At 39.8% G+C, this 15,896-nt stretch overlaps 1 protein-coding gene across 1 annotated transcript in view; it reads right to left on the bottom strand.

Annotated features, from left to right (window-relative positions):
• Nucleotides 1-15,896, bottom strand: part of TOP1 (DNA topoisomerase I) — a 76,604-nt gene that overhangs the window by 24,345 nt on the left and 36,363 nt on the right. Inside the window, exons 4-8 of the mRNA XM_004585809.2 lie at nucleotides 11,746-11,869; nucleotides 9,413-9,468; nucleotides 7,110-7,205; nucleotides 5,916-5,991; nucleotides 4,106-4,209 (exon numbers count right to left, since the gene is read on the bottom strand). Coding sequence (XP_004585866.1) covers nucleotides 4,106-4,209; nucleotides 5,916-5,991; nucleotides 7,110-7,205; nucleotides 9,413-9,468; nucleotides 11,746-11,869 — 456 coding nt within the window. The remainder of the gene's footprint in view (nucleotides 1-4,105; nucleotides 4,210-5,915; nucleotides 5,992-7,109; nucleotides 7,206-9,412; nucleotides 9,469-11,745; nucleotides 11,870-15,896) is intronic.

Genomic DNA, 15,896 nt, shown 5'->3' on the forward strand with positions numbered 1-15,896 from the left:
GCGGATCTCAGATGGGCAGTGCGAGAACAGAGTGGATTTCACAGTCCAGTCAGTCCCCCAGAGCTGAATTGGGCGCCATTTTGCGTAAGAAGGAAAGGACGAAGGAGAGGGCTGAGCATGCGCTGAGCTGGGAGTGAGCTCATTTCTGTCTGGGTGAACTGCAACGACGTGGCATTCTACGGGTTCCACTCAGGGTCGGTCTGGGATAGCCCTTGGATCTGACGGCCAGCAAATCAAGAACCTTAGTGGTTGTACGGCAGGCGCCATTTTGGGCACTGTGGCAATAGCTTTGAGACTGCAGGGGACAACAGTGAACTGCACATGTGCTGAGCTCGCGAGAATTTGCTGAGGTCTGAGATTGCACTGGCCCGCAGGAAAATAATACTGACTGTGGGTGGCATTGTACGGGTCAAAATAGGTCCGTGTGGCACCCAGATCTTATGTCCAACAGGTTCCAGCAAGATCAACGCCACCAACAACCTAATTATATAGGACACCTGGTGTGTCTCTAATCCTGGGACCTGCTCCAACCGCAAGTGGGAGAAAGGTTGCAGAGACAATGGTGCAGCCTCACCACGGTATCACAGGAGGTGGTGAGTGGTGAGCCAAGAGCTGGGGCTGTGGAGACCACAGTGGAAATCTGACATAAGAACCCAGACCTGGAACTTGCTGGAGGTTGTGGCACAAGTGGCTGCAAGAAAAGTTGTGTACCAACCGCAGTAAGTAAAATCGCATTGTAGACCTGTGGGTGACACAGCTTAGAAACCTGCCAAAAGGAGAAGACTCTGCTAACCAGAAGTACAATGATCAAGAGCAAAAGAAGAGACAAAGGCACAATGAATATTGCCGAAAACTCTCCTGCAAGGGAGCAAAACCCTATGCCAATCTCAGAGTTAACGGAGGAAGACATCGAGAAAATGGGGCACACAGAATCCATAAGACTCATTTTAAAGATTCTGATCAACAATGAGAAGCTCATGCAAGAGCTCAAAGAATTTAAGGAAGCAATAAAGCAAATCAAGGCTGGTATATCAGAAATTAAGAACACAGTAGAACAAATTAAGAGTACAGTGGAGAGTCTCCAAAACAGAATGAAGCAAACAGAAGAAAGAATCTCAGAATTGGAAGGTATTTCCTGTCACCAGGGGGAAGCAAACAAAAAGCTGGAAGCAGAGCTGGATCAGGCCAAAAAAAGTATTCAAGAATTGAAAGACACTATTAAGAGGCCAAATCTAAGAGTTATGGGAGTCCCAGAAGGTAAAGAAAGAGAAGCTGAGTTTGCAAATGTATTTAATGAAATAATAAAGGAAAATTTCCGTAATCTAGAGGAAGAATTGGGAAACAAGTTCCAGGAGGGGCACAGAACTCCCAACAGGCTTGACCAAAAGCGATCTTCACCACGACATATGATCATCAAGCTCTCTTCAATTGAGCATAAGGAAAAGATTCTTAAATGTGCACGTGAAAAAAATCAATTGACATATAAAGGAATGCCAATTAAGCTCACAGGAGATCTCTCACAGGAAACTCTACAGGCAAGAAGAGAATGGAGTGACATATTCCAGATTCTAAAAGAAAAAAATTGTCGGCCCAGGATAACATATCCAGCAAAGCTTTCTTTCGTCTTTGAAAATGAAATAAAATTCTTCCACAGTAAAGAAAAGCTAAAAGAATTTGCCTCTTCCAAACCTGCCCTACAAATGATACTTCAAGACGTTCTCTTGGCAGAGAAGAGGAATAGCACCTACCAAAACCAAAGGCAAACGGGAAGAACATCCCAGGAAAATGACAACAGAAAACTAAACCAATGAACAACCCATTCCTAAAATGACAGGACCAATGTCACACCCAAGTATATTAAGCTCTGAATGTAAATGGCTTAAGCTCAATCAAACATCATAGAGTAGTAGACTGGATTATAAAACAAAACCCATCTGCTTATTGTCTGGAGGAGACACACTTCAACAAACATTAGCAGAAACTGTATCACAGTTTTTGTTATTTTTGTTACAGGTTTTGTTATTCTCTGTTAGTTTCATCTCTTCAAAACACTTCCTTCTGATTAAATCATTCAATGACTCGTATATCATACGATAGCATCATTTTCTTCAAGAAGGTTCTTGATTTTCATTTCTTCAGCTACACATTAGTCATTTAATAGCATGTTATTTAACTTCTTGGTGTTGTTAATTTCTTTTTTCTTCCTGTTGATTTTGTTTTGTGGCTCTTCATTTAAGGGGATGTACAGTAGCTGTGTAATGGAGACTGTCATATCTAGTAACATGTCATTTAACTTCAGGCATTGTAAATTTCTATTTGTTGATTTTGTACCACGACTTTTCATTTAAGGGGATGTACAGTAGTTGTATAATGGAGACTATCATATCTAGTAACATGTCATTTAACTTCATGGCATTGTAAATTTCCTCTTTTCTATTGTTGATTTTGAATCATGACTTTTCATTTAAGGGGATGTACAGTAGCTGTGAAATGGAGACTAACATTCAGATGTGAGGATGTAGTGTGGTATGCATTTCTGCTTCCAGACAAAGATGGACTTACAATGAAACTGTTTACTATTTCTTGACAATAGGATTCTGGACTCTCTGCCATTGTCTAGGCCCGCAATGATGGACATATGACTGAGTATGAAGAACTATATGTTAGTAATGATATAGAGGAACTGGGAGGGAGGGAACTGGGGAGGGGATAAGGGAATATGAAACTGTACTATAAAATAATAATAATAATAATAAAATGAATAAAAAAAGAAAAAAAATTATAAACAGCCTTAGCAAGCCAAAAAAAAAAAAAGTAAGTAAGGTATCCTAAAATCAGAGAAGTAATTGAGAGGTCTGATGTATTTATTGTAATTGATGTATTTGTTAATATTGCTAAGACAGTGTTAATAATGATGTAAGCAATGCATTTTAATCATTTACATAAAAATGTTTACATTTAGTTGAGTCAACATTAAGAGAGCTTAGTTGTCATGGTATGCTGATGTATTAGCATTTATGTAATGATAAACGTGTAATATGACATGTAATAAAAATCACATCATGCAATTTCCTTTTCTGTCCAAAAAGGAATAATACAAGAAACAGATTATGCAACAATGTGCAAGATTAAATGTAATTAAATAAAATCAGCATATGAAACATTAAAAAAAAAAAACACTAAGAGAACAGATTTCATGCGTTTCATAGATAAATATTTTTCTAGGAACATAACCATATTTCCTCCCTCAGTACTCCCTTGCCTTTTTAAGATTTTAAGCTTTGCAATCACATAATTTACATGTTCCTTCAAAAAATCTTGACCATTCTAAAATTATACAAATATACATTTTATGTTGTTGCTGTTTTTTCCAAAGGATTTTGAATTTATATTTTGATTTCTCATTGACTGCCCTTTTTTTTTTTTTAAAGATTTAGTTATTTTTATTGCAAAGTCAGATATACTGAGAGGAGGAGAGAAAGAGAGGAAGATCTTACAACCGACGATTCACTCCCCAAGTGACCACAATGGCCAGTACTGAGCCGATCCGAAGCCAGGAGCCAGGGCTCACACACAGGCGTGGAGTTCCAAGGATTTGGGCTGTCCACAACTGCTTTCCCAGGTCACAAGCAGGGAGCTGGATGGGAAGCGGAGCTGCTGGGATCAGAACTGGCACCCACATGGGATTCCAGCATGTTCAAGGTGAGGACTTTAGCCGCTAGGCCACGGTGCCGGGCCCCGCTGCTGTTGTTTTAATAAGTAAGCAGTTTTCCCAACATGATTTATAGAAGAATCCATGTGTTCTCCGTGTTTTAAATGCATATGCACTTTCTTCACAGGCTGAATTTCCACTGTTATTTAGGTCTACTTCTGCATTCCCCTATGCTCCATTGGGAGGAGCATAATTTTGAGATTTACTAAGTTTACAGCCAGTTAATCACTTCACTAGAACCTGACAACCTATTTCAGATTGTCATTCTGGAGAGATTTCTTTTAGACAATCCTCCTCCCTCAAATACGATTGCTGATTTTAAAAATTTAACATTATTCCTCAATGAGGCTAGCCAATGAAAGGGCACACATTTTACCCAGTGCTAGAGGTTACCATTTCCATTTTTGCTCTTCTTCTTTCTTCGGCTTCTTTTTCTTATCTGCATCGGAAACTTTTTTATCTTTATCCTTATTCTTGGGTTTTTTCAATTTTCCATCCTACAAAGAAACAATAAAGAACTGACCAAACTTCTAGAAATATTTTTTTGACGACCATGAAGAACTCTAACTATAAAACATCAGAACTGGAGGCCAGCACCGTGGCATGGCAGGTTGAGCCTCCCTGTTAATGGTCTGGGAAAAGAGCAGAGGATGCCCCAAGTCCTCGAACCCTACACCCACAAGGAAGACACAAAAGAAGCTCCAGGCTCTTGGCTTCTGATTGGCCTAGCTCTAGCATTGTGGTCATTTAAGCAGTGAGCCAGCAGATGTGGATCTCTCTCTCTCTCTAAAAACTTGCTTTATAAATACAGAAAAAAAAAATCTTTAAAAAAAATCTATCAAGGGGCTCAGTGCAGTAGCCCAGTGGCTGAAGTCCTTACTTTGCAGGTGCCAGTTCATGTTCCAGCTGTCCCACTTCCCACCTAGCTCCCTGTTGTGGCCTGAGAAAACAGCCCATCTTGGGATCCTACAACGGCATGGGAGACCCAGAAGCAGCTCCTGGCTCCTGGCTTCGGACCAGTTCAGCTCTGAGCCGTTGCGGCCACTTGGGGACTGAATCAACAGATAGGAGATCTTTTTGTATCTCCTTCCCTTTCTGTAAATCTGACTTTCCAATAAAAACAATTAAATATTTAAAAATAATATGTGTGTACAAACATACACAGATCAGGACTGTAAATACTCCTGATATAATCCTTTAACTTGACAGATGAATGAAAACTTACCTGCAATTTCACTCTAGAGCATTATCTCCCCAAACTCTCTAATAATCATCCAAGAAAAGTTTAAAAGAGCACTGCTAGACAGTAGGCCTGGGATATAGGTATTTTTCCCATTTACATATATTTTTTTAAATATTTACTTATTTTTATTTGGAAGGCAGATTTGTAGAGAAGGGGAGAGAAGAGAGATCTTCCAAATGCTGATTCACCCTCCCAAATGGCCACAATAGCCAAAGCTGAGTCAATCAGAAGCAAAGAGTCTGGAGGTTCTTCCAAGTCTCCCATGTGGGTATCAGGGCCCAAGAACTTGAGCCATCCTCTGCTGCTTTCCCAGGTCATAAGTGGAGCATTTGGAACTTAACCAGTACCCATATGGGATGCTCATGTTGTAGGTGGAGGCTCTATAAATCTGCCCATATGGTATGCTGCTGCATGCTAAGAATTAGCTTGCTATGCCATGTAGCCAGCCTGTCCATTTTCTACTCATCTTGGAGTTGCACTTCGCCTAGTACCTTAAAATTCAAGGATCTGGGTATGTCTGTATCCAGCTCTTCACTACAGCTTCCTGCTAACACAGACCTTGGGAACAGGAGTGATGGGTCAAGAAGCTAGGTTCCTGACACCCATGTTTGCATTCCCAGATTTTAGCATTTATGTAGTTCAACTCTGATGTTTTATGTGTATTTGCCTTTCAAATACTTAAAAAAAATCCAGCTTGTCTTCAGCCTCCACAATGGATATAAGAGGCTCCACATTAGATACGTAACAGCTCATCACTGCTATTTGTATACTCAAAGACATGAACTTACTAATAAGCAAGTACAGTTACAAAGTCCTACAAATTCCGATTCTTCTGGTGTTATTTATGACTTTTTGAACGGTGAACATAGACAAGCTAATCACAGTGGGTATAATATTGTTTTATGGGAAAATTTTCACTTCTAAATTCAAGCCCCAGAGAATCTAAGTTGCTTTACCAACCTCTTCTTCCTCTAGTTTTCGCTTCTTCTCCTTCTTGATATCTTCTGTTTTAATTTTCTTAGGCTTATAATCAGCACTAGAAAGGGAACATAACATGCAGTTAATACAGTTACAACTCATGCGTTCTCATCCACAACAGGCAGGACTGCAGTTATTCCTGACTGGGTACTCTATGGTCAAGCAACAGGGACTGGCACTGTTGTAGCACTAGCAGGGAGCAGCCACTGCCTGCAACACCAGCACCCCTCAGGAGCACTCATTTGTGCCTTGCAAGCTCTCTGGTGATTCATGGGGGAAAGCAGCAGATGCCCCGAGTGCCTGGGCTTCTGCCACATACACGGAAGACTCCAACTTAGTTCCTGGCTCTGTACATGTGCTCACGTGTGCCTCCCTCTACCTCTGCAACTCTTTGAAACAAATAAAACCTTCAGAAGTGTAAACAAAAAAAAAAGGTGAATAATCTGACGCAGGCCGGACCAAGGCTCAATAATAATAAACTCAATATAGAACAAAATAAGCAATGTACACTATTTATAGGCCTGGAAGCAAAGTGGCATGGAAGGATATGTACAAGAAAAGAAAATACTGTAAGATGAAAGTTTGGGAACAAAATATATAGTACACTGATTATCATAAAGTAAAAACACCAAGAAAGAAGAGGTAAGAAATTCTATATTGAATAAACACAAATGAGCTCACAGCTAAGAATCCTGAAAAGCTGATAGAAAGATAGTAAAATGCAACAAGAGCAGCTTTTCAGGATTCTTAGAACCTATGCTCTACGACTGAAAAACAACCAATATAATTTAATCTCTAACTGGGAAAAGTATACATAGGCCTTAAATAACTGTTAAAGATAAGAAAATCTGATCACTTCTTTATACTGACTGTACACTGTATTGAAAGACACGGACCCCTGAAAAATTAATTTATCAACAATAACTACTTGGGTAGTTTGGGTATCCTTGAAATGGGTACATCTGAAAACTGTTATGCACACACACTGCCTTTTTAATAAGAACAATTATACTGAGCCTCCCCTGCTTTAATCCAAAATGCAATGTCTTCTAATCCATTACTCATCAATTCTAAATAAGCAAAGACCAATCAATGCAGTTTCTCTGTGTATTACGAAGATACAACACATTTGTTCTTTAAACAACTCCTTCTAGAGTATGAAGAAATGACACTCACTCATCCTCATCTCGAGGTCTCTTTAACGGCTTTATGTCCTCTTTAGGAGGAGCAAAATAGCCATCGTCTTCAGGTTCATCTTTAATCCGTGGTGGACTACAAAAGAAAAACAGTTGCTAATCACTCAATATTACAAATACGTTATAATAGACATACTTTAGCTTAAAGATATTAATGTAATAACATGCATTAATAAATATTTCCAATAAACATTTTTTCTCAACTCTCACTACCATCCTGTGACATACACAGTACAGCTCTCAACTTACAGATAAACAATCAACATTTGGATTCAGGATCTAGACTCCTTATTACAAGACACTATGTTTTTCTGCTGTATGATGACCTTCCTTTCTATCTGACTCTGCCTTACAAAGAAAAAAAAATCTTTAAAACAAATCTCTCTCAAACTTGGCATTATAAAGTTCTCTAACAATTTGTCAACAACACACACATTTATCCAGTTACATAGGGAAATAGCTATACTAACCAAAGTTAACACCAAAGAAAACCACGTGTTAAATGAATAGTCCAGAAGCGAAGCATTTAACCATACCCATTCTTATTCAATTTTCTACTTAGAAACTGGCTTATGTTACCCACAGAGGTACCACACCATTTTTGAGATTCTGCATACCTCAGTTTAACAGAGTGATTCTGTGAGGCCATTATCTTCAACCAAGAAGAAGGAACAAATAATCACCAGGTCCTTGCAGCACTGTCTGACTGGGGACATCTTTTCAGAACTTTCCTACACTTACTTAAAACAGGGAATGGGCTCCCTACACAGAGCTGCTGTCTGTGAAGGGGTTGACAGAATAATAATTCAAATTCAGCTGCAAAATATATCCTCAGCATTTCAGGAGTAGACAGTGCATTCCCTGTTGCCCGATTAACAGACTGGACTCCCTTCCTTTCGACAGCATGTAGTGTGCACAGATTTTGGCTCTCCTCAGCACACTCTTTAAATGCCAATTTCTACAGGTATGCCTCCCACCCCATCACTGAGACCCCTGAGGATCTACAAGAAGAGAAACACTACAATTTAGCCAAATAGTTAAATTGCTAGATGCTAGGATTGTTACAATTAAAGTCAAAAACATGTGGAAAGGATTCAGTGAAGAATCTATAGATTGTTCACAATAAAGCAAGCTCAAGCTAGGTGAACATAGAGGTCAATGATTGCAAGGAGGGTGTGTTCCTAACTTTTAACCATCCCCCCCCCCAAAAAAAAAAAAACTGAAAACAAAACCATCACCACACACAAGGTTGAAAGATCCCACTCATACCCCGGGTATTATTTAATAAAAGTTCTAGGCAGTTTCTTGGCCAAGATTCATCATTCTGTGCTATCTTATCTGAGGAATCAGAATTCCCAGGGTAACTTGCAGCTCCAATACTTCTTGGATGTTATTTTTCTGCATTCCCTGAGCAGTTACAAAATATGCCTCAAGAAGGTATTTGCTTCTCCTTGTCAAGAGGATCCAGAGTACATGGCAAAATTCTCAAAAAGCCACAAAGTAGAAGTTTCAAAGAAGTACAACTTCTAAAATACTTTGTTCAAGTCAATACAAACACTTTCAATAATTTCTAATAAATGCATCTGTCATTCAATGCAGTGAAGCTATGTCATAATATATCATTACGATATATATCACAAAGGTCCAATTTTTTTTTTTTAAACTAGAAGGGACTTTCAGACTTATTTTCAGGAGTTGAGGCTAAGGAGGAAAATAAACTCACAGGGCAAAAGTAATTCAGGAGAAGTAACGTCTTAAGTATCCACATTTTCCTCTTTTTATAAAACAGACTATCCTATTTCTACCCTAATCTATGTCCACTGCTAAATGTAGGTTAAATAAATATTCCTCCATGAGCCTCATAGTACTACTAGCAAAGAATTTGAAGTAAACTATTTTTAAGACATTGTGATTACCATTAAATTGAGCATTTCTTTTTAGAACAATAAAGTATATTGGAATTAGCAAAGAAATTGCACTAAAAATTCAAGCTACACATGTCGGGTTAATCCTACAGTAAGTAAATTGTATCTCAGCTGCTTAAAAGTATTCTCTGACAACATTCTCCATTCAAAATAACCTGGGGAAAGTGTTGGTAAATTTCGCTAAATGGCACTTCAGAAATGCTTCAGCCTTCTCGCTGTTGACCTCTTCAGAGCCATTTCACGGGTACTGGGAGAGCCACATTTGTGTTCGAGTTAAGCCCAGACAACACAGGAGGTAGGCAGACATGTGCCCTGTAAGGCTCAGACAAGGCTGAGTAACAGAGTAGAAGACACTTACCTGGAGAAGCCATTTTCCTTCTCCTTCTTTATTTTGGCATCCCCAGAGGCTTTAAGCTGAAAGGCAGAACAGTAACTGATTAGTACCTGGGAAAGACTGAATCTGAAGGAATCTCCCTCTTATTTAGGAATGTGTACCATGAATCCTTAGGGCATCTTGATCCTAGTCTGGTTCTTCTTGTTAGCAAAGCTGAACTGATTAATTAAAGTCTCAATATTTTTATGAAATTTATTTTGAGCATTCTGCATAAAACTGTGCAACAGGCTTCAAAATGGTGCTGTGCTTTCTTCTTTTCAATCTTCAAATGATGGCATTTTCCATTCCCAATAAATATTTTCCATTACTCAAGGATCTGCCATTCACAGTGCAGAGAACAAACAAAACACGAAACCAGACAAGAACCAAACAAAAAACAAAACAAAACAAATATTCTACTGCGCGCGCGGACACACACACAGACTCTGAAAGGACAGAAAACGTAACTGGCACAGTGCCTGCCTGAAGGATGAGGGACAGGGAGTGAGAAGGAGCGGTCTGCTTCACCACGTCCTGATTTCATAATGCCTGATTATCAAACACCAACATTACTTTTCCAAAACTAAACTTGTAAAAAATACTTTTTTAAAAAATTACACCGTGGGCCCGGCGGCCGTGGCCTAGCGGCTAAAGTCCTCGCCTTGAAAGCCCCAGGATCCCATATGGGCGCCGGTTCTAATCCCGGCAGCTCCACTTCCCATCCAGCTCCCTGCTTGTGGCCTGGGAAAGCAGTCGAGGACGGGCCAAAGCCTTGGGACCCTGCACCCGCGTGGGAGACCTGGAAGAGGTTCCTGGTTCCCGGCTTCGGATCGGCGCGCACCGGCCCGTTGCGGCTCACTTGGGGAGTGAATCATCGGACGGAAGATCTTCCTCTCTGTCTCTCCTCCTCTGTGTATATCTGGCTGTAATAAAACGAATAAATCTTTAAAAAAAAAAAAAAATTACACCGTAATATTCATTTCAGCTTAGACTTTTAAAAAAGGCTTGCACTGTTTTTATGTTGGAAGCACAAATCACAAAGGGTACCAGTATTATCAAATTCTTACAAAGGAAGAAACTTTTATCAATGTAAGGAAAAAGGTATTGGGTTGTCTTCAAAGACAGAAGCAATTTTCCCTAACAAAAACAACTGAAATTTCTAGACACTGAACACCAATTTATACACTGATAATTCAGTAAGTTAGAAACAATGGGTAGATAAGGCGTTTACATGGTGGTTAAGTAGATCAGTTTTCATAGTTTTAAATCTGAGGTTGGCTTGAAAATCTGACCCTTTTTTCCCCAACCCAAGGTCAAAGCACTTTACTCTGCAACAAAGATACTTTCACCTGTCCTTTAACTTTTAATTAATCTTTTAACAGATTTAATGTTTACTTCACATACCCAATTGTAAAAAATATGATATTCCTGGGGCTGGGGCTGGGGCATAGAAATTAAGCTACTATCTGCACCACCAACATTCCATGACACTGGTTCAAGTCCTGCCTGCTGCACTTCAGATTAGGCTCCCAGTTAATATGCCCAGGAAAGCAGAAGGCTCCTGCATCCACAATGAAGACTGGAAAGAAATGCCTGACTCCTGGCTTAACCCTGACCCATCTCTAGTCACTGCAGCCTTAGGGGGTGAACAAGCAGTTAGAAGATCTTACTCTGTCTTTTCCTCTAACTCTGCCTTTCAAACAAAATTTTAAATCTATAAATATAAAATATTGCCCTTCTTTCCTGTTTATTCTTTTTTTTTAAGTTGAGATAACATTTTAAAGTTATACTATAGTAAAAAGGCTTAATGTTTCACCAAATAAAAATTTTAACAAATAAAAATCAAAAAACCAGGTATACTGGGAATATAGGCAATGACTATAAAGAATAACTAAATGGAAAATTGTCTTAACCATATACAGTGAATTTTAAAAGTAATCAGATCATTAAAACTATAGTAGTGGGGCCAGTGTTGGGCGCAGTGGGTAAAGCCACTGTCTTCCACCATTGATTCAAGTCCCAGTTGCTCAGCTTCCAATCCAGTTCCCTGCTAATAATGGCTTGGAGAAGGCAGCCCAAGATAACGGACCCTTGCCACTTACACAGAAACCCAAATGGAGCTCATGGCTCCATGTGGCCCAGCCTCAAGCCACTGTGACCATCTGATATGAACCAACAGTGCTCTGCCTTTCCCTCTATAACTCTGACTTTCAAAATAAACCTTAAGGAAAGTTATAAAACAAAATTTTGTGGTTGTTAAAGGTAAAGAGAACAAAAACACATCATACATCCCTTTTTCCTCCACTGAAAGTTTGTACCTTTTCCTCCTTTCGCTTTTCCTTGTCTCTGTCTTTGTGTTTGTCTTTATGTTTTTCTGAGCTTCCATCTTTGTGTTTTGTTTTCTCCTTCTCTTTATGTTTCTTTTCAGAATCTTTATGTTCACTGTAAAAAAATAAGCAACAGTTAACCCAGAGAGGGAGCACGTATGTTCTTTTCACAAGACACACTAAGATAACATGAACTTGTAATTTTAAACAGTTCTAACTGTTCAAGCAAAGGCTCTTAAATAACATCAGATTTTATGTCCATTCAATATTTTTATTTGGGAAGACCCATATGATATTTGAAGGCAAGAGCCATTAAAAACGTTCATACCTGTTTATGCTGGGCTCTAGCTCCTAAGATTTCTCCTAGGGAAACGCATTGCACACAAAGATGTTTGTTTTGGTGCTTCCCATAAACACAAAAGAAAAACCATCCCAATTCCCCAAGAAACTGAATATAACACAAATAATTAATGAGAGGGCATAAAAGTATGTAACTCCATACCATGATTTGTATTACAAACATACAAGGAAATAATCAGAGATGAAAAAAACTATATGAAATAATTGAAACTGTGTAAAAACATGGATGTTGTTAAATACTACAGAGGCAAGAAGAAAAAAATCACTAATTTGTTTAAAATGGCGGAAGACTGTGACTGCTTTCCTCAGTGTACCAGGGCACCCAGTCAAGGAGCCCAGCTGGTTAATAAGTTAACAAACTCAAGGGCTCTCAACTGGAGGACAGGCAGCACCCCGCCCCCAGAGGATAGAAACAGGCCTATAACCTTTCCCATCATATGTACAGTCATACTTAGCAACCATCAAACAAGAAAAAAAATTTTTTTACTAGTAATGAGCTGATTAAGCTATGCTTGTCCCAAACAGTTTAATTTGAATAAATATCTTCAGAGTTGACACTTGACTACACAGATGACCAAAAAAGTAGAAACAAATAATGACATCTAGACAGAACCACAGAACCTGGGTCATGGGAACTTCTGCTGTGACCCATCTCTCTACAGCAGCAGTCACAACTTAAGGCATTAAGGCATTTGGGTTACAAATAAGCCTTAACTCTTAAACTGTACCCAGGAGGGGGCAGAACAGGTAACTATACAGAAATAAGACTCTTATGATTCAGATACTGGTACAGACTTATATGCCAGCAATGCACATGTTCCCTCTTATTTAGATACTCCTCTTTAGGCTGCTCTCATCAGGCTGCTATTTACATATGCCACAAATTTAAACAGCTAAGCAAGCTTTTCAACTCAAAGGAACATTCTGACCAAGTTTCCCCACTATGCTGTTTGTTCTTAGCACCAATCTGACTATTGTTCTACTAGGTGTTCTCATAACGTGCTTTTACCAAACTGCAATACCTTATCAAACTGTTAGCAGACACAGAGACAGGGAGGGAGGGGAAAAGGAAAAGTACAGGTTCTCAAACGCAGTAACACTCTTATTACCAGCTCTCATTCATTTTCCAATTTTAAAATAATGATTACTCAGTCTATAATTGCGTTATATGAAGGAAGCTTTTATTGCTTTAAAGACTTACTTCTTCATCTGATGGTTCACACCCCCAAGTGTCTGCAACAGCTGGGACTGGCCTTGGCCTAGTCCAGGGCCAAGGCCAGGAACCCCATCTGGGTCTGCCACCTAAACTTAGGACAGCCCAACTACTTAGGTCATCAACTGTTGCCTCCCAGACACATTAGCATGAAGCTGGATTGGAAGCACAGAATAGTTGAGACTCAAACCAGGCATACCAATATGGGATGCAAGCATCCCAAATGGCAGTCTAACCTGCTACCCCACAGTACTAGTCCCAGAAGAAATTCCACTAACCCAAACACATATACTGTCATAGGCATACTGTTGTGATACCAGGAGCAAAAACTTAACTGCTTACTATAAACCATTATAAAAGCACTTTAATTTTGTTTGTGACACATCAGCTATAAAAACCTATGTAACCTTTCAACCAAAGGCAAAATCTGGAAATAACCATGCATAATACAGATGGATGGGTATGTTCCCACCAAATAGGGAGGGAAACCTCACTTAACATGCACTGCTCTTGATGTGCTCACGTCAATTATGTCATTCGATCTCTACAACACTCCTATGAGGTAGAGTTTATTATCCCTTATACTAACTTAAAATGGAGAACAGTGGCTGAAAGTTATAAACTCATTATAACTCAAAATATAATGCTAGAGGGCCCGGCAGCGTGGCCTAGCGGCTAAAGTCCTTGCCTTGAACGCCCCAGGATCCCATATGGGCGCCGGTTCTAATCCCGGTAGCTCCACTTCCCATCCAGCTCCCTGCTTGTGGCCTGGGAAAGCAGTCGAGGACGGCCCAAAGCTTTGGGACCCTGCACCCGTGTGGGAGACCTGGAAGAGGTTCCTGGTTCCCGGCATCGGATCAGCACGCACCGGCCCGTTGCGGCTCACTTGGGGAATGAAACATTGGATGGAAGATCTTCCTCTCTGTCTCTCCTCCTCTGTATATCTGACTTTGTAATAAAATAAATAAATCTTTGAAAATATATATATATATAATGCTAGAGAGAAATGAAGATGGAATTTACTGCTATCATTTCCAACTTCAGAGCAAATTCTGCTACATTGATGCCACAACATTTCTAATAAATTGACACCACTTAAGGTAGACTGCTTGCTAGAGACAAATGCATTGCCAATCTAAGATGCAATTTATTAAAATCATTACTTTACCATCAAGTAGATACATTCTAAGATAATCTAAATGCCCAAAAAGATTAAACTTTCAGGATTGCTTCTCATTTTGTCTTTCCATTAGAACTATCCATGACTGACTCTAGGATCTGGATCTAAGTTCATGAATATTCCATTTTCCTTTACATTGCTTCCTTTCTCAGAGAAAACAATTTTTAGTAACATCAGACTGCTTTACTAGAAAACTGTTTTTCTGGGAGCCGCATTGTGATGCAACAGGTCAAGACACTGCCTGCAATTCTGGCATCCCCTATGAGCACTAGATAGGGTTCTGGTTGCTCCACTTCCAATCCAGCTCCCTGCTTATTGCACAGGAAAGCAACAGAGGATGGCCCAAATGCTGGGTCCCTGTACCAACATGGGAGATCTGGATGAAACTCCTGGCCCAATTGTGGCCATCAGAGTAACTCGGGAGTAAATCAACAGATCAGAGATCTCCCCATAACTTCACTTTTAAAAAATAAATAAATAGATAAATAAATAAATAAATGGGAGAGGGACAACAACTATCTTTCTGACATATCAGCAGAGTGAGATCATACAACCCTCCAGTTTTTAGCTCTGTTTCACTATCATGCCAAACATAGATAAAAGAACAATGTCAAGGCAATGCTACTATTCCCAGGCCTCTCCAGGAAAGCTAAAAAGTCAAACATACTTTCTCTTAATTAGACGACAGAAAATCTATACAAGAAAGTCCATGTTCCTCCTGGAACAGCAGTCCCATGGGTAGGTCATAATTAACCACATCAGCAGAACAGGATGAAACTATGAACCTGCTGTTCCACAGAAGATTTGTTTTTACTTAAAAGTTACAGAAAGAGGGAGAAGAAGGAATCACTCCCTAAATAGGATGCAACAGCCAAGACTAGGCTGATTCAAAGCCAGGAACTTTCTCCAAGTCTCTCCATGGGTGCAGGGATCCAAGCACTCGAGCCATCCTCTGCTGCTCTCCTATGCAATATGCAGGGAGTTGGATCAGAAGTAGAGCAGCTGGGACTCAAACTGGCTCCCACATGGGATGCCAGCCCCACTCTACTCTGTTTAATTGTTTAAAGCATAAGACAGGGTTTGGATTTTTACATTAGCTAAATTCGGATGATTCGGGGTAAAGAAAACTTGTGGCACAAGGCAATTCACTGGTGACTAAGAAACTGGGGCTTACTGCCCTACTAGGCCTCTGAATACAATGTTATTATTTCTACTTGTCAAGCATCCTGTTCCTGCCTCAAAAGAGAGAGGAGATGGGGGCAAGAGAGACAGGGAAAGGGACAGAGTGGGGTGAAAAAGAGGAGAAAAGGGGAGGGGGTTGAGAGATCCAACTTTTAATCCACACTTGCTGCATTGGCAGAAATGCCAACAAGCAGCGAGCTCTTATGC

Source organism: Ochotona princeps, chromosome 22, assembly GCF_030435755.1.
Source record: "Ochotona princeps isolate mOchPri1 chromosome 22, mOchPri1.hap1, whole genome shotgun sequence".
Taxonomy (NCBI): domain Eukaryota; kingdom Metazoa; phylum Chordata; class Mammalia; order Lagomorpha; family Ochotonidae; genus Ochotona; species Ochotona princeps.